The sequence below is a fragment of the Indicator indicator genome, chromosome 17, assembly GCF_027791375.1.
Source record: "Indicator indicator isolate 239-I01 chromosome 17, UM_Iind_1.1, whole genome shotgun sequence".
In the NCBI taxonomy this organism is placed as follows: Eukaryota; Metazoa; Chordata; class Aves; order Piciformes; family Indicatoridae; genus Indicator; species Indicator indicator.
This window is the reverse complement of record NC_072026.1, coordinates 17039890-17065883: the sequence shown is the minus strand read 5'-3', so window position 1 is coordinate 17065883 and position 25994 is coordinate 17039890. Positions and strand designations below refer to the sequence as shown.

The following is a 25994-nucleotide window of genomic DNA, read 5'->3' as shown; positions in this document are numbered from 1 at the left end:
CTCCCGGTGGCTGCCCGGAGCCCCGCCCCTTCCGGTGCCTTCCCGGAGCCCCGGAGCTCCCCACCTCCCGAAGCGGATCCGCCCCCGAGCCGTCCCCTCGGTTCTCAGGCAGAGGGTGATGCAGTCCGCCGTCCGGCAGGGGGCGGTGCGATAGGCGGCAGGCGCCTCTCTGTGCCGTGTCCGGGATCAGCGCGAAGTCGCCGGGAGACGGAGGCGCCGCCATGGAGCGGCCCGCCGCGGCCTGCGGCCTGCTCGTATCCACCGGGACCTGCCCCGGGGAGCTATGGAGGGAGGGACCGGGCCGGCGGGGGGTGTGGGGGTGAAGGGCTAGGCGGTGACGGTGCTTTCCTTAGCTGCGGTGCAGAGCGTGGCCGGCGCGGAGGTGCGGGCTGGGCGGCGGGAGCCGTGCGTGCTCAGCCTGAGCTGCCGGGGCGGCCGTTACGGGTGAGTGCCAGGACGTGGCGTGGGGAGCTCGTTTCCGTAGGGCTGCTCTGGCTCCGGTTGTCTGCCGGGCCAGCTAGGTTGCTCCGGCCGCTGTGCCGGTGAGTCCGGTTGGTTGTGCCGGTGCCGGGACTCGGGCCGTGCGGGCGCCTGGTTCCGGGGCGGCTCGTTCCTCTTCTACCGCTCTTGGGTCCCCGGTTGGCCAAGGCTGTACCGCAGCTGCCGTAACTGCCCCAGGGAGCTGAAACTCGTGAGCCGCTGCGTTATGAGCAGGGCTGGGGCAGAGCGGGAGCTTGCCGCCGCATCTTCCCCGCTGCTCTCCCTGCAGCGCAGGCGCCGTGTCCGGAGGGCAAGGCGGTTAAGGTAAGGGCTCTGGAGCTCTGTTCCTCCGCTCCGCTTCCCTGCTCCTCCTCCGGGTTTCTCCGAGGAGCGGGAGCCGCTGCGCGCTAAGGCCGAACCTGCCCCGTAGCAGGGAGAGCTGAGCGGCACTTCAGAGTCTCTCCCTCAGCATCCCTGTCCCGCAGGACTCGGAGGCTCTTCTCGCTTCTCTGCTCCCAGCAGTACGGTGATAGAAATTAACGCTGCTGCGTTTCACTGTCGGCGCTGCGCTAGCGGGTGTCGGAGCACGGGCAGGGCGTTGTTTGGGGGTTTTACCGGGCTCTGCTCTCTCTCCAGGGTAGTTATCCAGCGGCAGGAGAAGGGAAGCTCCGACCCCGATTACATCCCCATCAACAGCCGCTTTAAGTGTGTGCAAGGTACTGAGCTGAGGGGGGTGTTGTGCTGGAGGTGGGAACCTGCTGCTATTTATTGGGAGAACCTGGATTTGGAGAAGTTCCTTGACCGGGTTCCTGGGCACCCCTGTAGATTGAACCCATCCCCATGGAACTACACCTCTGGGTTTGTGGATCTCTGCCTCTTCCCCACCCTAGGGGCAGGAGCTAGGCTGGGGCTGATGAGTTGCGGGCTCATGTGGAGCCAGCATCTTTAGCACTTGTCTGTAGTGGCTGATATTTGATGTCTGCTGCTCTCTGTCTGCTCCATAAGAGCAGGAGTTGGGAGCTTTACTCCAATTCCATCTTTAGATCCAAACTTCTCTAAGGTCTGGCAAGCTGTCAAGTCCCAGAAGCTATGGAATAGGAAAAAGCTTCAGTCCTTTTCTTGGGGTAACCCAAACAGCAGCCTGTGTTCCTGAGGCAAGGGTTGGTTTGGGACTGAAAGCACCTCTCTCTGGACCAGCTCAGTTGGCAAGGGTGGGTTTGCTGTGGAAAACTCTGTAGTTCGTTGTTGGTCTTTCTTAGAGACTGATGTGGGGCACGGCATTCAGGTGCATGAGAACTCTGGATATTGGGAATCTCCCCAGTCAGACATGGGTTGTGGGAAGTGGCCACCCAGGCTAGGTCAAGTATGACCCTTCTTTCTCCTGGAGCTGTTATTGGCAGCTCAGGTGTAAATTGAAGCTATTTGTTCCTTTGCTAGGACTCTCTTGTGCAGGCAGGATGCTTTTCGGAGTTCTCAATTCCTGTAGCACTCAGTGTAAGCTCTCCTGATCTTGTTTTTCTCGTTTGCAGAGGCAGAAGAGACTCTGCTGATTGATATCGCCACCAACAGTAAGTTTTATACCTGCAGCCACATGGCCAAAGCTCCTCCACACTTGGGGTTTGTCTCCAGGGACTGAACTTTCCCAGTGATGTTATCTGGTTCTTTTAGACAGTTAGTTGCCATGACAAACATGGTCTGAAATGCCCAGGTTGGATTATTGGCAATTGGTCAAACTTGAGCTTCTTAAATCTTCTCTGCAGGCCCTGCCCTGTCCCCTGCACCATCATTGCCCTTCTGCTTCTCTGTTCTCTGCATAAGCTGAGGTGACAGTTGGCCTTTTTCAGTGCTGACAACACTCAGTCTCATCACCAATTCTGCTGTCCCTTTCAGGAAACATGTCTTACTGCTTTCAGAGCTCTTCTCTGAGGTTGCAGGAGGGAGAAGCATTCCTAAAGCCAGGAAAACATGGCTGATGCCACCCTAGGTGGGGTGGGGGAAATCTCGGGAGCAGAGGAGGGGTAGCTTAGGTTCAGATTTGTGTTGGAAACATCAGCTGGACCTTGGCTGTCGTTGATGAGCTGAGAGCACAGCCAGAAAGCCTGGTGCCAGCTGCATGAAGCAACCCTGTCTGACCCTGTGAGCCTGTGTCTGTGCCTGAAGCAGGCTGCAAGGTCCGCATCCAAGGGGACAAGACAGCGGAGCGGCTCTTTGAGATCCCTGATGAGGAGCAGTGCCTCAGGTTCCTCTCAGAAGTGCAGAGCATCCAGGACGGTGAGCAGAGCTGTCAGTGGGTTTGTGACACCCCCTGACCACCAGCACTTACTGATGGGGCTGATCTCTTTCCAGCCCACATGAAAGCTTCTCTTCCTGAACCTAAGGACTCAGCTAGCTGGCATCAGGTGGAGAAGAACCTTCCAACTCTGTCACACACCTCTTCTTCAGGTGCTGGACAATCACCTTGGTGTACTCTGTGCAGTGGTGGGGCCTCTGGGTAGGGACCTGTGTCCAGCCCTGCACTCGTTTCCTCATTTCACATCACCCTGTGCAAAACAAAACATCTCAGTCCTCTGGTCCTGTTGGCCCGGCCTGTTGATTCCCTCTTGATTGCTGCCTTCTCCCTCCTGCCTTGGTTTGTGTCTTCACCCTGCCTCCCTCCCTCACTTGGGGTTAGTGCCCCTTTCTCACATTCCCCAGCCACCAGCATTGATATGTTGTTCTCAAATTAGCTTTGTCCCTTGCTGTAGAGTTATTTTTTTTTTCCTTGGAGCTGTTTGATGCCGTTTCTCAGGGCACCTTGCTCCTTTTTTTTTCCATGACAGGAGCTCTGGGGTTTGAAGATGACTTCAACACTCTAAGCCTGGAAGAGAAGAGGAACATGCAGAACCAGCCAGGGGCTCGCCGGGAACCCCCACGTCCTCCTCCTGTGCCTCAAAACAGACAGTAAGGAAGGGAGTGAAGCTGTTCGCTTTTGTCCTTCTCTTCCTAGGCAGCAAGGACATACTCATCCTGCTCTGGCTTCCTTCCTAGACTCCACCGAGAGAGGGAAGGTGCCTCCAGAGACCAGCCCGAGGTGACCAACACCATGCGCAAAATGTTCTTGCCCAGCACGCAGCTGGGGCAGAGAGAAGGTCTGATCAAACATGTGCTTGCCAAGAGGGAGAAGGACTATGTCAACCTTCACAACTTCAGGTGAGGGACAGGCAGAGCTGTTTGCTTCCTTCTGGGAGCTCACATCTCGCCTGGGGTTGAAACCTGACAGCTCTGAGGTGTGGCCGGTGTGGGTGCTGAAGGAGGATCAGTGCAGCCTGCAAGTCAACAAGTGCCTGTGGTGCAGCTTCTCCTTTTGCATCTGTGCCTGCCAGATCTCTTGGCCCTCAAGTGAGGCTGAAACCATTGTGCAGAGAGGGCCAAGGCAGCTGTCCCACCATGCTGCTGCAGTGCTGCCCCCTGTGACAGGGTGTTAAAAGAGCCAGATGTTTGCAGCTCCCACTGAAATGGCATAGAATCATAGAATCAACAAGGTTGGAAAAGACCTCAGAGATCATAAAGTCCAACCTAACACCCAGCACCTCAGGACTAACTAAACCATGGCTTCAGGTGCCACATCCAATCCTTTTTTGAACACCTCCAGGGATGGTGACTCCACCACCTCCCTGGGCAGCACATTCCAATGGCCAATTACTCTCTCTGTGAAGAACTTTCTCCTCACCTCCAGCCTAAACTTCCCCTGGTGCAGCTTGAGACTGTGTCCTCTTGTTCTGGTGCTGGTTGCCTGGGAGAAGAGACCAACCCCCTCCTGGCTACAACCTCCCTTCAGGTAGATGTAGACAGCAATGAGGTCTAGAATGGAGTCAGAATGGTTTGGCTTGGGAAGGACCTTCAAGATCATCTATCTCCTGTCCAGCCTGGACACTGCCTGGCTGTGCTGTTGTGCTTGTTGCTGTGTTTTCTAACAGTTCAACTGCTTCTCTGCTGTAGGTTTTTTGTGGGGACGTGGAACGTGAATGGGCAGTCTCCAGACAGCAGCTTGCAGCCCTGGCTGGTGTGTGACATGGAGCCTCCAGACTTCTACTGCATCGGGTAAGTGGCAGTGGCCTCGTGTCGACTCCTGGGGCTGGGTTCTTCATGGATCTGGCTTGGGTACGGGTGGGTTGTGCTTGGTTTGAGTTCCTGGTGTGCTCTCAGAGTTGCCACAACCCTGAGCTGTGTCTCAGAAGAGCTGTGTGAGGGCACAGAGCTGTTTGGATGGGCTTAGAGGAGGATGGTGTGACAGAGCAAAGTGGATGTCCCCTGAGGCATGGCCAAAGCTCCCTGTCCACTACCTGAGGCAGAGCTCCAGGGGTGGTTGCTGAGAGGCACTGGAGCAGGGTCCCAGGGGCACTGTGGTGAAATTTTGCTACTTTATTTAGCAAGTGGGAGTGAGGAGCTGCTCTTGCAAGAAAAGCTGTTGCTAGAGGCTTCCTGTGGACCTTACTGAGACCTGAGACTTCAGTTTGGCCTTTCAGGACTTCACGGGGCCAATCAGAAAGCTGGGGACAGACTTTTGAGCAGGGCCTGTTGTGACAGGACAAGGGGTGATGGTTTGAACTCAGAGTGAGATTCAGACTGGAAAGAAATGAGGGTGATGAGAGCCTGGCTCAGGTTGCCCAGAGAGGTGGGAGATGCCCCATCCCTGGAACCATTGCAGGTCAGGTTGTCTGGGGCTCTGAGCAACCTGCTCTAGTTGCAGATGTCCCTGCTGACTGCAAGGGGTTGGACTGGATGACCTTTGGAGGTCCTCTCAGTCCAAACCACTCAGTGAATCTGTGACCTTCCTGTAGCAGGAGGGTGATCTGTGGGGAGCTGGATGTCCTAACTCAGCTGGTTTTTCAGGTTCCAGGAGCTGGACCTCAGCACAGAAGCTTTTTTCTACTTTGATTCTTCAAAGGAGCAGGAATGGCTGTTGGCTGTGGAGAAGTCCTTGCACCCTAAGGCCAAATATAAGAAAGTGAGTTCTGTTTGGTGGTGTGGGGTCTTGGAAGGAGAAATCTGGGCCAGGTTGCATCTGGAGAGTCTTTCTGCCCACAGCTGTAGGGGACCTTGTTCTTTGAAGTGGAAATTTACAAAGTTAGGGATCAAAACGATTGTGTAAAGCACAGGGTTGGGTCTGAGGGAAGTGGAGTGTTGGATAAAATCATAGCAGTGGGTTTGGGTTCTTTATCTCTGTCACCATCTCAGCCTTGCAGTGGAAAAACAAGGTGTGTCTTGAGCTGGTGAGTGGAATCAGTAGCTTTTCCTGGAAGGAAAGGGTTAATTCATGGGGTGAAACCTTCCAGAGGCTGCTACCTTGGATTGCTTCAGCTGTGGCAGCAGGACTTTTTGTTCTGGCTGGTTTAGAGCCAGCTGCTGGGTTCTGTCTGTGCTGCAGCAAACCTTTCAGCCCAGAGCACATTGAGCAGCTTCCCCTTCCTCCTCAGCCTGTGTCCCCTGTCACACCCTGGGAGCTGAGGTTGGTGACCTGTTACAGGTTGTCACAGCAGGGAAATGGCATCTCAGTGAGCAGAAGCACCTCAAGAGAGAGCCCAGGGTCATGACCTGAGCTGCCAAGAGGCTCCTGTTCCCTTTGCTGTGCTTGAGTTTGGGGTGAAGTTCTCCTTCCCTGGTGGAAGGGAGAGGGCAGGGTATGGCTGTGAGCCAGGGGGAAATGACTGAACCTTGTAGATAAGCCTTGTGGTTTCATGAAGGTTCCACCACTGCAGAGTGGGCTGGGGGCTCAGGCTCTTCCTGCAGCACAAGAAGGACATGGACCTGCTGGAGTGGGTCCAGAGGAGGCCACCAAGATGAGTGGAAGGCTGCAGCACCCTCCCTGTGGTGACATGCTGAAGGAGTTGGGGCAGTTCAGCCTGGAGAAGAGAAGGCTCCAAGGAGAGCCTTAAAGCATCCTTCCAGTACCTGAAGGAGAGCTGGGGAGGGACCTTTTACAAGGGCTTGTAGTGCTAGGACAAGGGGCAATGGCTTTGAGCTGCAAGAGAGGAGATTTAGGCTGGAGATTACGAAGAAATTATTGACAGTGAGGGTGGAGAGACACTGGAACAGGTTGCTCAGGGAGGTTGTGGTTGCTCCCTGCTTGGAGGTGTTCAAGACCAGGCTAGATGAGGCCTTGAGCAACCTGCTCTAGCGGGAGGTGTCCCTGCTGATGGCAGGGGATTGGAACTAGTTGAGCTTTAAGGTCTCTTCCAACCCAGACCATTCTATGAATCTGTGAATGAATTCTCCAGTTCTAGCCTCTCCCCAAACTTGATCCCAACTCATCCAATACCTCTGCAGTGAGCATGCACCCTGTGCTCAAGAAGATCAGGCCTTCTTGCTGGCTTGCAGAGCTGTGACCCCTCTCTTCTGGAGGCACAGGAAGTTGGGTTGGCTTGGCAGATGTAAGAGAAGATCAGATCCCTGCTGCAACAGCCTATGGCAGTGCTGTGCTAGCATCCATAGGTTGGGCTCTGCAGCAGAGAACCTCTGAGCTCCAGAGACTCCTGGCCTTGGAGAAGAAGTGTGTTCTGAGGACCAAACAGGTTGTAAGGCTCAGGGACAGCTGCCTTTGAAACCCCATGGGTTGGGCATGTTTGCCTTGGGAGATAAGAGCTTCTCTGCCTGGTCCCCTGTGGCACAGCTCCCAGCTGACCCTGCAGCCCTCCGTGGCAGCCAGAGGCTCTCCATGATGTGCCTCACCAGAGCCCTCAGGTGAGGGCTGGGTTTGCTGGTTAGAGCACAAGGCTGAGGCTTCCCAAGCAGGTCTGTTGTGTGCTTGGCAAGTTTCTGTGCCCTCCCAGGGCAGCCCTGTTTGCAGGGGACCCCCAGAGTGGGGAACACTGCTGGCTCAGCACAGCCACTGAGGGGTGAGGGATTCTCCTCCAGAGCCTTGCACTGGGACCAGAGATCCTTTGGGTGGTTGCAAGCAGGCAGTGACTCCAAAACATGGTGAGGAACAGCAGAACATCAGGCAGAGCAGAGCTGCATTCCCTCTGCCTTCCTGGGAGCTCGGGAGCCCTTTTGGTGCTGCAGGTGCAGATGGTCCGTCTGGTGGGGATGATGCTGCTCATATATGCTAAGAAGGATCACCTGAGCCACATCCAGAAGATCGTGACAGAGACTGTGGGCACAGGGATCATGGGAAAGATGGTGAGTCACCCTTGCTTCCCTGGGTGCCCCTGCAAGGCACAGCACAGGCTGGTGGTGTTCCCTGGCCCATCCCTGGTGCCTCACTGTCACCTTCTCCAGCCAACCACCTTTCTCCTTTAGCCAACCACCTCCCTTCTCCACCCACCCACCCAACCCACCCACTGCCTCCCTTCTCCAGCCACCCACCCAACCCACTCACCGCCTCCCTGCTCCAGCCACCCACCCAACCCACCCACTGCCTCCCTTCTCCAGCCACCCACCCAACCCACTCACCGCCTCCCTGCTCCAGCCACCCACCCAACCCACCCACTGCCTCCCTTCTCCAGCCACCCACCCAACCCACCCACCGCCTCCCTGCTCCAGCCACTCACCCAACCCACTCACCGCCTCCCTGCTCCACCCACCCACCCACCACCTCCCTTCTCCACCCACCCACCCACCACCTCCGTTCTCCAGCCTCCCACCCACCACCTCCCTTCTCCAACCAACCAACCAACCCACCCAACCACCTTCTCTCTCCAGGGCAACAAGGGTGGGGTGGCTGTGAGGTTCGTGTTCCACAACACCACCTTCTGCATTGTCAATTCCCACCTGGCTGCTCACGTGGAGGACTTCGAGCGGCGGAACCAGGACTATAAGGACATCTGTGCTCGGATGAGTTTTGAGATCCCTGCTGATGGTCTGCCTCAGCTCAACATCATGAAACATGAGTGAGTTTGGTTTGCTCTCCTCTCTTTTGGAAGTGCTGCTGAATGATCCAGATCCAACTCAAACGTGGAGAACAGCACAGAAGTTAAGTTTGTTTTTTTTTAAACCTGGTGCGAAGGGTTCAGGATCCTGTAGCTAATATTGAAACCATTTAAAAACTAAGAAGAAAATGTAGAGTGGATTAGTGCAGAAAAAACTTCAGAAAGGGGATGATCCTCGATAATCCACTAATGGAAACGTTGAGGCTTGACTGTAAACAGGAAGAGCTTTGATAGCAGAGAGAGGGGTTAGATTTTAACCTTTAAATGAAACCTTTATGGAGTTAAGAGTGAAAAAGCACAAGGGTGTCTTTCTCTGTGCATAAGGAGAAGGCTGAGGGGCTGCGGGAGAGCCCAATGAGGAGCAGAGGAAGGGAGGATGCTGATAGCAAATGCCTGATGGGTGAGATAGGACAGGAATGTACTGGAGACCACAGCCCCCACAGGAATCTAACTCTGCTTCTACCAGTTCTGCACCAGTCGGTCTTTGCTGTGGAGCTGACACAGTGGTGGCCTGATCTGGTTGAAGGAAAGGCAGTGAAAAAGAAAGAGGTAAAACCCAGGGTGTCACACGAGGTGTGAGCACAGATCAGCCTGCCTGGCTGACAAAGCCAGCTCTGCTTCAGGAGCTCTGTCATTGCCATCTTCTGTGCATGAGACCACCCTGAATGCTAAATGGACTTTGGGTAGCTTGAGAGCTTGTGAAGGTTGGTGAGGCACACTGGTATCACTTCATTCAGAGAGCTGGTGGTGGGGGTTGGTCTCTTCTCCAAAGGAACAAGTGAGGACAAAAGGAAATGGTCTCAGATTGCCCCAGAGGAGGTTTAGGTTTAGGTTCTTCCCCTCAAAGGTTGTCAATGCCTGGCTCAGGCTGCCCAGGGCAGTGCTGGAGTCCCCAGCCCTGGGGGGGTTTCAAAGCCCTGGAGATGGTTTAGTGGTTCCCTGGCAGTGCTGGGTTTGTGGTTGGACTCTGTGAGCTTAAAGGTCTTTTCCAACCCAAGCCATTCTATCTTTCTGTGATTCTGTGGTGGTCTTGGTCTTTTTCCAGGCTGAAGCAAGCTCATGTATCTCCATTAATCTAAGTCTTCACTCCCCTGTGAGATCCAGAGGAGGAGGACTTGGTACTGTAGTATCTGCTGCCACTGGAAAGTTTTGCTGTTGGGCTCGGTCTTTTTTGTCTCCTTTTGTCTTTCATGTGTCTTAACCTTGATCACCACCAACCAACCATCTCTTCTCCTTTACCAGCTCTTCCTGTGGTGTGTGCCCTGCAACACTAACTCCTGGCTCTTCTCTTCCACGCTTGTCTTTGGTTTCAGTGTTGTCATCTGGCTCGGGGACTTGAACTACAGGCTCTGTCTGCCCGATGCCAGCGAGGTGAAAAGTCTCATCAGCAGGAATGAGCTTCAGAAGCTGCTGATGTACGACCAGGTCAGTCACCTCCACTCACCTCTACTCCAGACATGTCAAGTCACCTTGGTTTGAGATGTGCCTGTGCTTGGGAGGAGCTGGCAGATGCTCTGACTTAGACCCTGGGCAGAGCTCTGGTGTCCTGGTGGCACCAAAAGTAGATTGTATCTGGTACTGAGGTTAACTGATAGCAGCTCAGGCAGCTACTGCAGAGGTGTCTGCCTCTCATTGAGGTTCTCTCTTACATGCAACCCACCAGCTGGAACATGAAGATTTGTACCAGCCACCAAAGCTGCTGTGATCAGTGTTTTGCAGGAGGTATTGATCTGGGACCAGCACTTCCCTGCTGTTTGACCTCAATTCTATGCTCTGCTCTTCCCTGCTCAGCATCTCTTTGAGTGCTGCAAACTGAGGCAGCACCAGATGTGCCTTCAAGATGAGAACAGGTCGGGTGAGGAGCAGCTGAGAAACTGGGGCTGTTTAGTCTGGAGAAGAGGAGGCTGAGGGGAGACCTTGTTGCTCTCTACAGCTCCCTGGAAGGAGGTTGCAGTGAGGTGGGGGTTGATCTCTTCTCCCTAGTATCAGGTGACAGAATGAAAGAAAATGGCCTGAAATTGTGCCAGGGGAGGTTTAGGTTGGAGATTAGGAAATACTTCTTTCCTGCAGGAGTGGTCAGGCATTGGAACAGGCTGCCCAGGGAGGAACACCTCCCTGTCCCTGGAGGTGTTCAAGAAACGTGTGGCCATGGCACTCTGGGACATGGTTTCATGGCCGTGGTGGTGTTGGGTTGGTGCTTGGATGACCTTAGAGGGCTTTTCCAACCCAAATGATTCTTTTATTCTGTGAAGGGTTGTGCCTGTGGGACAGGGACAAGAATGGTGCCACAGCACCTGGCAGGCAGCTGAGGAGTGAGGGGGAGGAATCCTGTCCTAGAGCTCATCCCTGCAGTGAGCAGATCTGTGTCAGGAGAGCAGCTCAGATGTTTCTCAGGCTAAGAAATGAGCAAAGGGAAGGCTGTGTCAGGTGTCAGCCAAGCACAGTCCTGCAGGCTGCTGCTGAAGTGATTGGCAGTCAAATATTAATGACAATGATGCCGGAGCCTGGAAGCTAAGGAGGGCTTTTAGCACCCCTGCAGCAATTCAGATTTCCCCTAACTGCTGTTGTGTGCTGCCTGCAGGGCCTGGTGAGCAGCACTGGGCCAGCTGGTGTTCAGCCTGTCCAGGAAACATTCCTCTGCTGTTGATTTTTTACCTCTGTTAAAGGTTCCAGGTCTGAGGAGCAGTTTGGAGGGCGTCTGCTGAATCCCTTGGCTGCAGGTGGCAGTGGCCTCTGGCTGTAGCTCTGCTCTCTGATGCTCTGCTGTGTGTTTGGGGTGGTTTGCTGGGTTTTGGTGTGTTTCCAAGCATTCTTTTCCTGCTCCAGCTGAACATTCAGCGCACCCAGAAGAAAGCCTTTGCAGATTTCACCGAGGGAGAGATTAAATTCATCCCCACCTACAAATATGACTCCAAAACAGACCGCTGGGACTCCAGGTAAGGCAAGCTGCCAAGTCATGTCCTCACCTATGACACAGAAACCATTTCCTGCTTCCTAGAGCTGGAAACACCTCTCAGTGTTACAGTGAGGGCTGGAGTGCACAGGCAGGTTTGGACTCCACATCCCCTCCTCTTTGAAATAAGCAGAGCTTCTATACATTGACCAGGCCCTAAGTCTCCTTTGCTGCTGGTTGCAGGAGAAGGAGGATGAAGAGGGAGCTCACAGGTAGCCCTACATAGGACAGGGTTGCTGCTGCCACGGGCAGGGATTCATAGATTCATAGAATGGTTTGGGTTGGAAGAGACCTTCAAGATTATCTAATTCCAACCCCCCTCCTGGGCAGGGGCACCTCCCACTAGACCAAGTTGCTCAAGGCCTCATTCAGCCTGATCTTGAACACCTCCAGGGAGGGAGCATAATTGCAGAGAAGGAAACTCTCTCTCTCTGCCTGGATGCTAGGAAGAAATTCTTTACAAGTGAGGGTGGTGAAACACTGGGACAGGTTGCCCAAGGAGGTTGTGGATGCCCCCTCCTTAAAGGCATTCAAGGCCAGGTTGGATGAGGCCTTGAGCAACCTCAGGCTAGTGGGAGGTGTCTCTGCCCATGGTAGGGAGTTGGAACTGGATGATCTTTAAGGTTCCTTCCAACCCAAACCATTCTGTGATTCTCTGACTCATCCTGTCCCCAGACTTGCTCAGCCCCTGGGGTAGCTGCACTGTGGCAGCAGCAGCAGTTCCTGCCTGCACAGCTGCTCTCTGCCTCCCACAGCCCTGTGTGCATCTGCTACAGAAGCTTGCTCTAAATGGACACACTCCCAAGAAGGAGTTTCCAGCCAGAGAGCAGTTGGTTCTTCCCTTGCCCATGTTTATGAATCAGCACAGTAGTTCAACCTGGGATTCAGACTTCATAGCATCATAGTAATCTCTGAGTCTGAATAAACTTTCCATTGTGGAAAGAGCAAGTGAAGAAAGATCTGGCAGCAGAAGAAAGCAGTGCAGCTTGGGTCACAGTACACACGGCTTCAGGCCATGGAAACAGCCTTGTCTGGGGTTATTTTGTTTCCTGATGCTGGAAAGGATGGGAATTTTAGCTCCTCTGTGGGGAAGGGTGGAGAAGAGGAGGCTGAGGGGAGACCTCCTCGCTCTCTACAACTTCACAAAAGGAGGTTGAAGTGAAGTGGGAGTTGGTGTCTTCTTCCTAGTACCAGGTGACAGAATGAGAGGAAATGGCCTGAAACTGTGCCAGGGGAGGTTTAGGTTGGAGATGAGGAAAAATTTGTATCATGCAAGAGTGGTCAGGCTCTGGAACAGGCTGCCCAGGGAGGTGGTGGAGTCCCCATCCCTGGAGGTGTTCAAGAAACCTGTGGCCATGGCACTTCAGGACATGGTGTAATGGCCATGGTGGTGTTGGGTTGAAGGTTGGACTCGATGTTCTTTGGAGGTCTTTTCCAACCCAAACCATTCTGAGCAGTATTCGAGCGGAGGGAGGTGTCAGCAGCTCATCCCACCCCTGCCGATGCAGCCGCTGGTGGTGGGGGTGGAGGGAGCTGCTGGCTGGGAAGAGGAGCAGCTTGGGAGGTTTTGTGGGATTGCTGGGTCAGCCTGGTAACCTGCTCTGGGCAGCGGGAAGTGCCGCGTGCCAGCCTGGTGCGACCGGATCCTGTGGAGAGGGAGCAACATCGCCCAGATGCGCTACGGCAGCCACATGGACCTCAAGACCAGCGACCACAAGCCTGTCAGCGCCCTCTTCCGCATCGGGGTGAGCTTGCCTGCTGGGCTGGGCTGGGCTGGGCTGGGCTGGGCTTTGTCACACCCTGCTCTGGCAGGAGTGGTGTGGTCACAGCACCTCTGCTGAGGCTGGTGCGAGAGCACAGAGTGAATAAGGTGAGGTGCGCCCTCTGCGTGGCACTCAGCACCTCTGTTCCATGTGAGCACAAGGTGAGTGCTGGGGATGTTCAGCCTGCACAAGGGAATTCCCCAGGGAGACTTTAGAGCAACCTTCCAGGATTTGAAGGGGGCTGCAGGAGAGCTGGAGAGGGACTTTTGACAAAGGCATGGAGTGACAGGACAAGGGGTGATGGCTTCGAGCAGGAAGAAGCTGGATTGAGATGGGACATTGGGGATAAATTCTTCCCCATGAGGGTGGTGAGGCACTGGAACAGGTTGCCCAGAGAGGTTGTGGAGTCTCCAAGCCTGGCAGTGGTCAAAACCAGGCTGCATGGGGCTTGAGCAACCTGGTCTAGTGGAAGCTGTCTCTTCCCATGGTGAGGGAGTGTTGGAACCAGATGATCTTTAAAGTCCCTTCCAACCCAAACCATTCCATGATTCTATGGGTAGCTGCTGTCTTCTCTCCTCTGCAAGCAGACACAACCTGTGTCTGCAGTCTTCCTCTGATGTGTTAAGAGTGTGTCCCCTGGTTCACACCTGAATTCCTTCAGAAGTGATTGGCTGGTGGCAGATTTGGGTTTCCTAGGTTAGCAGAGACAGTACACATCCACTTCTGCTGCCTACTCCTCCTTGGGTAGCTCAAGCCTTAAAGGAGAGCTGTTCTCCTCTTTCTCTGGAGAATCATGAATAATGTTCAGATGCCAGTTCTGTCCCACACAGCTCACCCCCAGTACCTCCCAGCAGGGTGATCAGTGGCTAGAAGGACCCCAGTAACATCTGGAGGGGTAGAAGGTGTGCAGAGTTGCACATGCAGCTCAGAGGTGCACCACGCCTGCAGGTTCTCTCAGCCTTCCAGCTGTACAGAGCAAGCGCTTAGGGAAAGATCTCACTTCTGCCCTTGCTTCATGATCTGAAGCTGCTCAGAAGCTGTGCTGAGTGTTTCCTGGTCTCCCACAGGTCAAGGTTGTGGATGAGCAGAAGTGTCGTAAGACGTTCGAAGACATCGTTCGTATGATGGACAGGATGGAGAATGACTTTCTGCCCTCGCTGGAGCTGAGCAGGAGAGAAGTGAGGATGAAACCCCACTCCCTGTCCACCTCCCAAACACTGCAGTGCTGCAACTGCTTCTAAAGCCCTGGATTCAGTAAAGTGGATGATAGGAAGCTGCAGTTTATCCATAATCATAGGATCAGGAGTTGGATTAGAAGGGCCACTTGCCTTGGCCCCTTGGCAGGTCTTCTGCGAGGAACTGTGGGGCTGCTCCTCAGTCCTGGGTTGCCACAGCAGAGCCTGGGTGTCCCATGGTGGCCAGGAGCACGATTTGTCTTTTCTCTTTGCTCTGCAGTTTGAGTTTGAGAACGTGAAGTTCCGTCAGCTGCAGAAGCAGAAGTTCCAGATCACCAATGATGGGCAGGTCACCTGTCACTTCTCCTTCATCCCAAAGCTCAACGACAGCCACTACTGCAAGCCATGGCTTCGGGCAGAGCCCTGTGAAGGCTACTTGGAGCCAGGTGAGTTCTCCCCCAGCTCCTCCACCATGTGCTGGTGCAGATTGCCAGCCAGCTCCTCAGTCCTTCCTGTCCCTCACGTGCCACCTTTCTCACTGTGGTCCTTGTCTGTCTGCTCAGTGTTGTCCCCTCTGTCCCTGCCGCTGCACGTCTGTCCTCCTGCCCCTTTTTGGGTGTCTCTGTGTTCTTGAGAGCTCCTGTCTGTTGCAGATGAGAGCACAGAGATCTCCCTGGACGTGTATGTCAGCAAGGACTCGGTCACCCTGCTCAACTCTGGTGAGGACAAGATTGAGGACATTCTTGTCCTTCACCTGGACCGGGGCAAGGACTATTTCCTCACCATCAGTGGGACCTACCTGCCCAGCTGCTTTGGCACCTCCCTGGAAGCCTTGTGCCGAATGAAGCGACCCATCCGAGAGGTTCCAGTCACCAAGCTCATTGACCTGGTGAGTGGCAGCCTCCTGGAGCAGCTCTGGCAGAGGGCACCATCCCTCCTGCTGCCTCCTGGGAGCAGTGCCTTCAGCCTGGGCCAGCTCTGCTGGCTTGGACCCAATTTACTTCCTGCAGGGCTTTAGGTGTTGTTATTTCTCTCCATCTCACCCAGTGGCTCTTGACAGCCTGTGCTTGTCCCCTGTTTCTGAAGAGGCTCTGAATGCTGACTGGTGGGACACAAAAGTGGTCCTAGCACCTTGTGTTTTGTGTTGGGCTGGTGCTGGCAGCTCAGCTGGGTGGCACTGATGTGTCCTAAGGTGGGTGATGAAACACTTCCTGAGGTGCCTGGGCTGCTTCTGCAGGGATGAGGGCTCCAGAGTCCATTTGCTTCTGGATCCTTGTGTCATTCACTCTGTTCAGTGGAAGAAACAAGCAGAAGTAGGAGGACTGAGGAAAGGACCTTGGTGCTGTTAGGTGCACTGATGAGTAGAGCACAGCAGAGGACCAGCCTTCCAGCCTCTCTGGCTACTTCCTTTCTTGCCAACCACAGTGAGCAAGCTGCGCTGCAGAGCAGAGATAACTGCTCCTCTCCCCAAGCTCCACCAGCCCCCACATCAATATTTATCCTTCTGAGGGCAGTTGTGTATGCAAGGCAGGGAAACTGTGCCCTGGTCACCTCTTATCTGGTGGTGTCTCATGGCTGGTTCTGAAACTAAGCCCCAGCTTGGGGATCTTCATTCTTGTTTCCAGCCTGAGTTCATTCCTCTCCTCTGGCTTTTCCTGGCCTTGCCTCAGTGGGGTCCAGCAGTTGCTGGGGTTTAGTCCATTCTGATTTAGCCAGGAAAGCTCTTTTCTTTTTGCTCATCTGAAAGATCAGCCCCTCTCTGACATGTGACACCTTTCCTCTCTCCTCATCTGTTGTACCTCATCCTTCTTGTCCAGGAGCTGCTGCCTTTTCACATCTGTAGATTGGCAGCTCCCACTCCATCTGCTTACCCTTCTTCCTTTTCCCTCTGGCAGCTGCACCATGCCTCTTCCAGTCCTTTTGTTGTAGGTGTTCAGCTTTTCTCACAGCCCCAACACTCAGAGGGGCCTTTTTCATACCACAGTCCTGGTTTTGTAAGTACAGGATCAGACTCTGCAGAATCCAGGTGGGAAGATCCAACATTTGCCTCCTCAATTCAAGGAACTATTCCAAGTCTCAGGCTCCTCATGCTTTCCAGGCTTTGACTGAAAGCATGTTCTGGAAGTGTGCTGAACTTGGGCTAGAGGATTTCATCCATCTTAGGGGCTTTTCCAGCTCCTTTCTCCTGCTCAGTGCTCAGCACTTTGTGCTCTGCAGACAGGAACTGAGGCCTGGACTCAGCTTCTGCCCTCACAGATGCACACTGTTACTTTGCTGGGAGTTCTTTGAGGCAGCTTCTGCTTCCTTTACCTCTATCTGCTTCCTCCTGCTGTTCAGGGAAACACACAGAAGTACAGAGAGCCAAACAGTGGGAGAAGAGCTCCCTGTCCCAGTATGCCCAGCAAAGGAGCAGGCTCTGGTGTTGGTGGGCTCAGTGTCACTGCAGTGCTTCACTCAGAACACATTGAGCAAACTCAACACGATGTGCAGCAGCCCAAAGCAAAATGCAGTCACTTGGATTATAAAGCTGCTGTCACCTTGGAGCTACTTTAGGTCCTTTGGGCTTGATCCTACCTCTGAGTGGAGAAATTCTTGGAGACAAGACAAGCTGAGCTCTTCCTGCTGCATGTGCTCACTACTCCACAGCCCAGAGGTGTTCTGGGACAGTGAGGTGTGGAGAGGATGTTCAGAATGTGAGGAAGGTGTTTGGTTTATGTGTGAAGAACATGAAGAACCCTTTTTTTTTTTTTTCTCTCCAGTACCTGAAGGGGGCTACAAGAAAGCTGGGGAGGGACTTTTTACAAGGGTTTGTAGTGCTAGGATGAGTGGCAATGGCTTTGAGCTGGAAGAGAGGAGATTGAGGATGGAGATTAGGAAGAAATTCCTTCCAGTGAGGGTGGTGAGACACTGGAACAGGCTGCCCAGGGAAGGTTGTGGATGCCCCCTCCCTGTAGGTGTTCAGGGTCAGGTTGGACGAGGCCTTGAGCAGCCTGGGCTAGTGGAGGATGTCCCTGCTGATGGTGGGGGGGTGGAACTGGATGATCTTTAAGGTTCCTTCCCAGCCAAACCATTCTGGGATTCTATGATTTTCCCTGCTGCAGAGAAGCTATGCTGGGGCTTGTCACTCCCTGCACTGAGGATTTTTGCCAGCCTGGCTAAGCCAGGCTTGTCTACAGCAGCAGATCTGGAGAGCACAGGTGCCCACAGGTCTGAGAAACCAGTTTGATGTGGAATAGAATAGAGAGGGAGCTGGGAGCAGCTCTGCTGGGAGCAGCTGCTGACACCTGAGCATCACACCTCTGGGATTTCAGTCCTAGTGTCTCATCCTGGTGGGCTTTTTTTTCTTGGGCTTTAAGAAGCCTCTTGAAGATTGCCTGTCAGGAGGGGGTTGGCCTGTTGGAGCTGATGGCGCTGGTGGCTGCAGGAGGAGAAGGAAGAGCAGGGCAGGCCTGGGGAGGGGCAGTGAGGCTGCAGATGACTCACCCCGTTATGAAACAGCCTCTCTCTGCCATCCCCAGCCTGCCACTGCCATCCCTGCGCCGGGGAAGGACGACCTGTGCCAGCTCATGGTGGGAGCAAGCTGTTGTGGGCAAGAGGCTGGCCCACCGGGGCTGTCTTCTCCTCAGTGAGCCTCCAAAGGAAGCTGAGGTCACCACGGAGCTGAGATGCTGCTCCCTGCCCCCCCAGCCTGCCCTGTGCCGTGGTGGCTGCAGCTCTTCAGCCCTGGGATGAGTTTTGGCTGCTCTCAGCCCCAAAGGTCGCTCTGCCGACACTCAGCTTGACCAACCTGCTGCTGTCCCCTCCTGTGGGCAGTGTCTTCTGCTGGTGCTGTGTTTGAGGGTGGCCAGAGGGCTTAGGCTGGCAGCCCCGGGGGGAAAGCCTTTGCAGTGCCCCTCCTGCAGTGGGTTAATGCTCTTAGGTGGGGCCAGAGGAGCAGCCTGGGGCACAAACGCTCATTTCCCTGACTGCACACAAAGCTGCTTAGGGGGCCTGGTGGCTCCACAGCTGCCACCCGCTCAGGGACACAGATTTAGCCTGGAGAATGTTGTATCTCTGGCCTGTTCACCAGGGCAGATGGCTGGAGTCACACAGGGATGTTTATGCCCAACCAGGAGGATCCAAGGAGGGCTGCTGCTTCCTGGTGGCCACCTCGCCTCTGCCCGCGGGCTGGCTGCTTGCTGGGCACAAAGGGTGCTGCTGGAGGCCCCTCTGAGGAGTTTGTGGGGATCCTGAGCAGGTTGTGCATCATGTGAGCAGGATTTGTGCTAATTGGCAGGCAAATCTCTCCCTGCAGGTTTAGCTCTCTGGCCCTGTCAGCAAAATGTGTGAAGGGCCTGGCAGTCGTTGGGGTCTTGTCATGCAAATGAGGTTTCTGCAGGGTCTGGAGGTGCATTTCCCTCTCTTAACCGTACTTTTTCCTCTTCTCTCTTTCCCACTGCTCTCAGGGAGAAGACAGCTTCTCAGAAAAGGTAACACAAGCAACCCCTCTGCTTTTCAGTGCCTTGTTTGTCAAAAAAGACAGAGTTTTCCCTTGTTCTGTGCTGCAGAGGGGAGGGGGTGGGTGCAGAGGGAGCCTTGTTCAGCAAAGCCTCTTAGTGCAGCTGTGGGCTGGATGGGAACAGGCTGGAGCACAGGGTGACCCTGCAGCCAAGGTGGGGCCAGCCCCACTGAGCTGCTTAAAGCTCACCACATTTGCTCTGAGGGGGAAGAAAACCCTCTCCTGATCCTGGCAGCAGTGGTAGGGACTTCCAGAAGGGATTGGAGGCCTTTGACACATCAGATTTAGCTCCAACCATGCTCATGGTATGGGGTTCACCACAGCACCCTCCCCAGACATGTGGGGAGAGGAATGAGTTGGAAAAATGAAGTCTGTTGCCTCTGCTGGGTTTTCTGTGTCCTTGTGGAGGCCAAGGAGGGCTTTGCACAGCAGACAGATGTTCCTCTGCCTCCTGAACTGAAAAGTCTTTTGTCTCTGCTGGGTTTTTTGTGTCTTTGTGGAGGCCAAGGAGGGCTTTGCACAGCAGACAGATGTTCCTCTGCCTCCTGGAGCCGCAGAGCCTGGGCTGCCAGCTCACACAGCCACCAGTGCCAGAACAGGGTCCCTGCTTGGCTTCACACTGGAGGCCAAGCAAGTCACATCTGTCACTGGAAGAGCAACTGGGAGATGCTGGGAGGGTAGCAGCGTTGTTCCTGCTCTCTGCAGCTTCCTGAGCCGGTGTACATGTCCCTCTCCAGGCTGTCAGGGTTGAACAGGAGAGGGGATGGCTGTCTTCACCCCAGGAGCGTGGGGGTTGAAGCTCCCAGCCCCCTTCCTAGCAGAGGGGAAGGGAGGAGGTTGGTGCCTGCCGCCTGGGAACACCCTTCTGCGGATCTCGGAGGATGTGGACCTTCCCTTCCCCGCTCCCGGCAGCAGAGGGCGCTCCGGGCCTGGCGCCAGGGCAGCCCAGGGACCAGCTCCTCCTCCTTCTCCTCCTCCTCCTCCTCCTCCTCCTCCTCCTCCTCCTCCTCCTCCTCCTCCTCCCCCCCCCTCTTCCCCCTTCTCCTCCTCTGTTGTAAGCAGCCGGACTCTCCTGCCTTGGGGCTCTCCTGCCTTGGGGGTCTCTGCAGCCCTGCCAAGCAGCCTGGCAGAGTGGGGCACTGCCCTGCCCTGCCCTGGTCTGCAGTGCTGCCCCGATGTGGGGATTCCCTGCTGAGAGCCCTGAGCTTTCAGGGGGTCTCCAGCTCTTGGCTTTTCCCTCTTGGTGGAAGCTCTAACACACTGCTGCTGAGCCTGCCCTGTGTGCTTGTGTGACTGAGGCAGATGTGTGGCCATGGCTCAGCCTCTGGTAGCTGGGAAAAATCATGGAATTGTGGAATAGTTTGGGTTGGAAGAGACCTTTCAGCTCATGGAGTCCAACCAGTAAACCAGCCCTGCCAGGTCACCACCAAACCATGGCTCTTAGCACCACATCTCCATGGCTTTGAAACCCCTCCAGGGATGGGGTCTCCACCACTGTCCTGGGCAGCCTGGGCCAAGCCTCAAGGGGAAAAAATAGTTCCTCATATCCAACTTAAACCTCCCCTGGGGCAATTTGAGGCCATTTCCTCTGGTTCTATCAAGAAAATCCATCAGTGTGTGGAGCAAAGCTGTGCTGTGTGGTTGGTGTGGCTGTGCTGGTGGGGCTCATGCCAAGCAGAGGTGTCTCTGGGTGCACTGGGAGAAGCAGGACCCAGCCCCAGGTGCTGAGGGTGGTTGTGTGTGCTGCAGAGTGACCGCAGCTGTCACTGCGCTGATGGCTGAAACAAAGCTTTTGGCATGGGGCTTGTGGTGCTCCTCTGCTGGTGCCTTGGGTTGTGTTCCTGCTGGTGCCCACCTTGGCTGGGTGCTTCTGCTGGGGGTGCTTCAGGAGAGCTGGGCATGGCTCCCTCCTTGGGAGCATGAGGGGTGGTGCAGTTGAGCTAACCACCGATCCTGTCAAACAGTGTGATGGAGATGTCCGAGCAGTTGGGCTGCTTTGAGTAAGTGGGGAAATGTGACAGTGGTGTCAAGGGTAGCTGCCTTCAGAGACCTCACCTTTGGAGAGCAGGAGGGAAGCTTGAGCCAGCTGGGCTGGTTTAGCCCCAGAGAGCAGATGTGGTGAGAGCTCACAGGGGTCAGGACAGGCAGCTCCTGCACTCTGCATCCAGAGAGCAGCTGGAGGAGCCTCACGCATGGAAGCTGATGCAGCAGGACTTGTTGGGCTCCTCCAGTGTCAGCAGCAGGGTGGGAGCTGTGATTTGGCCAGCAAGGGCCCCATCCTGTGGGATATGGTGTGGCTGGGCTTGTGCCTCGGAGCTGTGGCTGAGACTCTTGGGCAGCTCCATGAAGGAGCAGGGAGGTTCTGAGGGGCAGCAGGAGGAGCGAGGGCTCTGTGCTGGAAGATCCAGGAAGGGACAGAGGAGTCCTGGGCCCTGCTGCTTACCTTCTGCAGGATTTCTCTGCTGATGTTTCCCTGAACCCTCATCTGCTCTTTGCCACCAGGAGAAATCCATTCTGCAGATGGACTCCCTGGACAGTGAGGAGGCTGGGGAGACGCCGCTGCAGGTGCCAAAGGAGATCTGGCTCTTGGTGGACCACTTGTTCAAGAATGCCTGCCACCAGGTGAGGCAGGGGACCCCTGGAGAGCCTGGAGACCTGCTTCATGACTAGCCTCTGGAGATCAGCTCCAGGCTTGAGGCCCTGCCTGGGGGTACCAGCTTCCCCCTCCATCACTGTGTGCTTCAGCCATTGTGAGGACGATGACTTTCTGTCCCTGTGCTGTCTTTGGCAGGAGGACCTCTTCCAGACCCCAGGCATGCAGGAGGAGTTGGAGCAGATTATTGACTGCCTGGACACCAGCATCCCTGAGACAATCCGTATCCTTGCTGTGCCTGACATCCCAGGAGCTCTGCTGGGATTGCTTCCTCTCAGGAGAACTTGATGTGACCTTTAGCTGACCAGGTCCCTCTTAGGCTGCCTCACCTCTGTGCCCACCAAGATAACCTCTCTTGGAGCTGAACCTGTGCTGGTAACAGGGCAGAGCCCTGGCAGCTTCTGCCAGGCTAAAGCTGATGAGGGGAACACTGGGGAGCATGATCTGGAGAAGGGACTAATGGAGCAGAGGGCTTCTGAGGCTAGAAGATGGGTGAAGGCAGCACAGAGTGGATGGAGCAGCATCTTCCATGGATGGGAGACCACAGAGGAAAAGGAGAGGGACTTTGGTGTCATAGACTTTGCAAGGCCTGCGAGGAGGAAGCAGACATGAGGCAGCTGGGGGAGAGGGGAGGCAGGGGGCAGGCTGGGGGAGCAGTGTCCATCTGCCAAGTGTTGCCCCTTGATTCCTGCTGCCACAGCGGGCAGCAACCACTCGGTGGCTGAAGCTCTCCTCATCTTCCTGGAGGCCCTGCCAGAGCCAGTGATCTGCTACGAGCTGTACCAGCGCTGCCTCGACTGGTCCCACAGCAGCAGGCTCTGCCGACAGGTACCGTGCTGCCCCTGGGCCACAGCTGCCCCCCTGGGCCACAGCTGCCCCCCTGCCCCTGTGTGTGTCTGTCTGTCTGCTGCTGCCGCTGGGCTGCCAGCTCTGCCCTGTCCCTGGTACCTGCCAGGCACCTGCTCCCTTCCCTGGAGCTGGCAAGGGCCTTTGGGAGCAGACCAAAGGGGTGGGCAGGGTGACCTGGGGTGCTCTGATAATGCTCTCCTGCCCCAAGGTGGGTACTGTGGTGTCTCCTGGCAGTGCTGGTGGCTTCCAAAGAGACCCCAAGTGTGCCTTGACCCTGGACACAATGGGGGTAATAGCCCTGGGGAGGCAAGGAGCCTTTGCTGGTCCCAAGGGCTCAAGTTCCTGCTCAGAGCTGCAGTTCCTCTGCTTCCCCTAAGGGCTGAGAGGCTCTGGCAGGCATCAGGTGAGGCCAAACATCCTTGGTCAGTGGAGGTGGGTTTGGGACATGTTTTCAGCCCTGGCGTCAGGAAGTGTCTCATTCAGGTCATCACTGCTGCTGTGCATCCCAAGGGGAAGGTGAGAGCTGGGATCCAGCTGGAAGTGAGCAGGAAGCAGCCCCAGGGCAGTGGTGGTGTTTGCCTGGTGCCAGGGCTGTCCTGGGGGTAGTTAGAGGAGCCAAACCCCACAAGTCCCATCAGCACTGGGCTGCAGCTGAGGGCTCGCTGCTGTCTCCTTGGGCCTGCAGCTCACACCAGTGGTTGCACAGCGGCCTTGAGGCCACAGACTCATAGAACGGTCCAGGCTGGAAGGCACCTCCAAAGGGCACCTAGTCCACTCCCCACCGTCAGCAGGGACCTCCCCAACTACACCAGGTTGCCCAGGGCCTGCTGTGGGGGGAGGCTGCCCATCCAGCCCTGCAGTGATGTGAGCTGGGAGAGCTTCCTGTCGCTCTTGGTCCCGCAGGTGATCTTCCAGCTGCCGCGCTGCCACCGCAGCGTCTTCCGGTACCTGATGTCCTTCCTCCGAGAGCTGCTCCGCTACTCGGAAGACAACAACGTCACCGCCCCCATGATCGGTACGGGGGTCCCCTCCCTGCTGCTGCCCCCCGAAACACAACCTGGAACCTTTCACACCCTGTTCCTGACCAGTCCCCTGCTCCCAGCATGGTGAGGGTGGGAAGGGTCTTCTGGAGATCATCCACTCCAACCCCTCTGCTCAAGCAAGGGTACCCGCAGCAGCTTGCCCAGGATCACAATGCCCAGCTGGGTTTGGAAGCTCTCCAGGGAAGGGGACTTCACAACCTCTCTGGGCAGCCTGCTGCAGGGCTCCAGCACCCTCACACCAAAGAATTTTCTCCTCCTGTTCAGATGGAACCTCCTGCGTTCCAGTTTGTGCCCATTGCGTCTTGTCCTGTCCCTGGCTACCACTGAGAAGAGTCTGGCCCCATTCTCTTACCCTCCACCCTTCAGCTCTTGCTGAGCATTGCTCAGATCCCCTCTGGAGCTGCTCTTCTCCAGGCTCTCAGCCCCAGGGCTCTCAGCCTTTGCTCCTCACAGAGATGCTCCAGGCCCCTCAGCACCTTTGGAGCCTTCCCTGGACTCTCTCCAGTACTTCCCTGTCTCCCTTGAACTGGGGAGCCCAGTAGTGCAGTTGTGCAGCTGTGGCCTCCCCAGAGCAGAGTGGAGGAGGAGAACCTCCCCTCTCCACTGAGCAGACTCCCTCTCAGCTGCTCTGCAGGCTGCGCCGCCCCGGGTCCCACATCCTTTCTCTGACTGTTGTTCTCCCCTCCGCAGCCGCCCTGTTCTCCAGCCTGCTCCTGCGCCCCCCGCCCAACCTGCAGGCCAAGCAGCCCCCGCAGGAGCGCCAGCGAGCCATCAACTTCCTCTACAGCTTCCTGCTGGCCGGGGACGAGGAGTGACAGCTGCCAAGTGCCAAAGCCGGGCTGGCAGCTCCGGGGGCTCCCGGCTCTCCCGGTGCCATGTTTACAGATGGGAGGGAGCGTCCTGCCCACCCTGCGCCCCCGCAGGACCCGCGCTCGCCGCACTGCCATCCGCCACAGAAGCCTCCTGCTGCCTCCTGCCAGCTGGGTGCACCCCTTGGTACCCACCCAAGCACTGTGCCGGTGCCCCCCTCGGCCCGCAGCAGCGTCACCAGGTCCCTGAGTCACGCTTCTCCCTCCTCTTCACCCCCATCTCCCCGGAGCTCGGCTGGGATGGGTGGAGACTGCCGATGCTCCCGGAGGGCCCTGGCATGACCGGTGCCCAGCTGTGCCTCTGATGTTCACTGACTGGACTGGTGAGAGCCCCATGCTGGTGGTAGGTGTGTGCCACCCTCTGCCACCCAGCAGATCAAGCCCGCCCTCATTCCCCATCACTGTGCCATGAAAGCTGGACTGTGGCTGTCCCAGGAGGGTTCCTTTGGACACGTGGCCCCTTCCCCTTGGCAGCCTGGGACCCTCTCCCCTCCCTTGTGGGCTCTGTCACTGCACTCTTACCCTTCTGCTGCTGTCACCTGGGCCCTGCTCTGTTCTTTCCTGTTCCCTGTGCCCCACTTTTCTTCTGAGACATGAGGTGGTGGCTACCAGGCAGGGGCTTGCCTCTCCACTTGTGCAGGGCTGTCCCTGTGTGTGGTATGAAGCAGGACAGAGCTCCTGTGCCCCTGCGCCACAGGGGCTAGAACTGGAGCTGAATGACCAGGGTGACAGTGGATGCTGTCCTTCCTCCCCACCTTGGGCTCAGAGGAGCAGCTGGGGGTAGAGAGGGTTGTTGAGGGAGGACCTGTAGTGCCAGGGTGGCACTCAGCTTGGGAGAGGACACCCCTGGGGCCCAGCACTGATGGGTCCCACTGCAACACTAAGCAAGGTCCTGCCTGCTGGGGCTGTGTGGCTTCACCTCCAGAGACAGGGAATGGGGAAGGGTTTGGGGGGGCTGCAGTCCCAGAGCTCCCCCAACCCTGGCTGCCTGTGAGGCTCCATGGTTCCCCTGTACGATGTTGGGGGGGGGGGGTGGTTTGCCCCCTACCTTGTGGCTCTTTTTCTTTCGTTACGATTTTTAAATTACATAATTTATTGGAAATAGTTCATTACAAATAAACCTCCACTGTACAAGGGCCTGGGGCTGCACCAGCCGCTTCCTTCCAGGCTGCTGCCCCCCGTGGAGCTGCTGGGCCAGGGCTGGGTCCTTCCTGGGGGATGGAACCTTCCAGAAAGAGCTGAGACCTTCCTGGGGGATGGAACCTTCCACATGCAACCAAGTCATTCCTGAGGGCTGGAACTTTCCAGTCCATGCTTGGGCTCTCCCACCACTGCCAGGCAGAGCCATGGGCCCAGGGCAGGGTTTACAGTTCTCCCCGTGCATGCCGGCCTTGCTCCTCGGCAGCGGCTTGCAGCCTCCTGCACATTAGCAACATGCAGCCCAGAGCTAGCTGTGCCCGATCCACGGTGTCCTGGCCCATGCCAGGGCAAGGATGGAACGGGCACAGAGCAGAGCCTGGGGCAGGCAGGCAGAGCAGGGTGCCAGCGCTGTGTGGCATGGGGCTTTTGCAGGCCCTGGAGCAAGGGTCCCTCCTTCCTGCGTCTTGGCAGGCCGAGCAGCTCTGCAGCAAGGCCCCACGTCCTGCGGCAGGAAGCGGCCACCGGTGTCATCTCCATCTGCTTCCTGCCTGCTCCTTGAGAGCAGGGCCGTGCCCGGGCAGCTGCCGCAGCTCCGTCACGCAGGGACCGGCGCAAGGTGCCGGCATTGTTCCTGCGGCCACCGCATTCCTGCCACTGCCGGCGG

General features: G+C 56.2%; 1 protein-coding gene across 3 annotated transcripts; it reads left to right on the top strand.

The window, feature by feature from the left end:
* Positions 1 to 221: 221 nt before the first annotated feature.
* OCRL (OCRL inositol polyphosphate-5-phosphatase) lies at positions 222 to 24136 on the top strand. 3 transcript variants are annotated; one of them, XM_054388768.1, is made up of 24 exons: positions 222 to 254; positions 365 to 444; positions 1117 to 1196; positions 2010 to 2048; positions 2641 to 2751; positions 2827 to 2907; positions 3297 to 3420; positions 3508 to 3669; positions 4459 to 4560; positions 5353 to 5467; positions 7522 to 7638; positions 8161 to 8348; positions 9701 to 9812; positions 11214 to 11323; positions 12950 to 13085; positions 14171 to 14281; positions 14559 to 14724; positions 14932 to 15167; positions 18724 to 18747; positions 21279 to 21398; positions 21568 to 21652; positions 22130 to 22257; positions 23182 to 23293; positions 24012 to 24136. In XM_054388768.1, exons 1-24 carry the CDS (start codon positions 222 to 224, stop codon positions 24134 to 24136), a joined length of 2697 nt encoding a protein of 898 aa, XP_054244743.1. The 3 variants fall into 3 exon arrangements, with proteins under 3 accessions (XP_054244743.1, XP_054244745.1, XP_054244744.1); XM_054388770.1 differs by lacking the exons at positions 222 to 254; positions 365 to 444 and having other exon boundaries at positions 1144 to 1196; positions 2827 to 2879; positions 3248 to 3420; XM_054388769.1 differs by lacking the exons at positions 222 to 254; positions 365 to 444 and having other exon boundaries at positions 1144 to 1196; positions 2827 to 2922; positions 3300 to 3420.
* The last annotated feature ends 1858 nt before the right edge of the window (positions 24137 to 25994 follow it).

What these genes read in the sequence shown, in the direction of transcription:
- OCRL (XM_054388768.1), top strand. Translation starts at nt 222, where the DNA reads ATGGAGCGGCCCGCCGCGGCCTGCGGCCTGCTC. An exon ending in CCGCGGCCTGCGGCCTGCTC is followed by an intron (nt 255 to 364) that starts GTATCCACCGGG and finishes GCTGCGGTGCAG; the next exon opens with AGCGTGGCCGGCGCGGAGGT. An exon ending in TGAAGGCTACTTGGAGCCAG is followed by an intron (nt 14,725 to 14,931) that starts GTGAGTTCTCCC and finishes TGTCTGTTGCAG; the next exon opens with ATGAGAGCACAGAGATCTCC.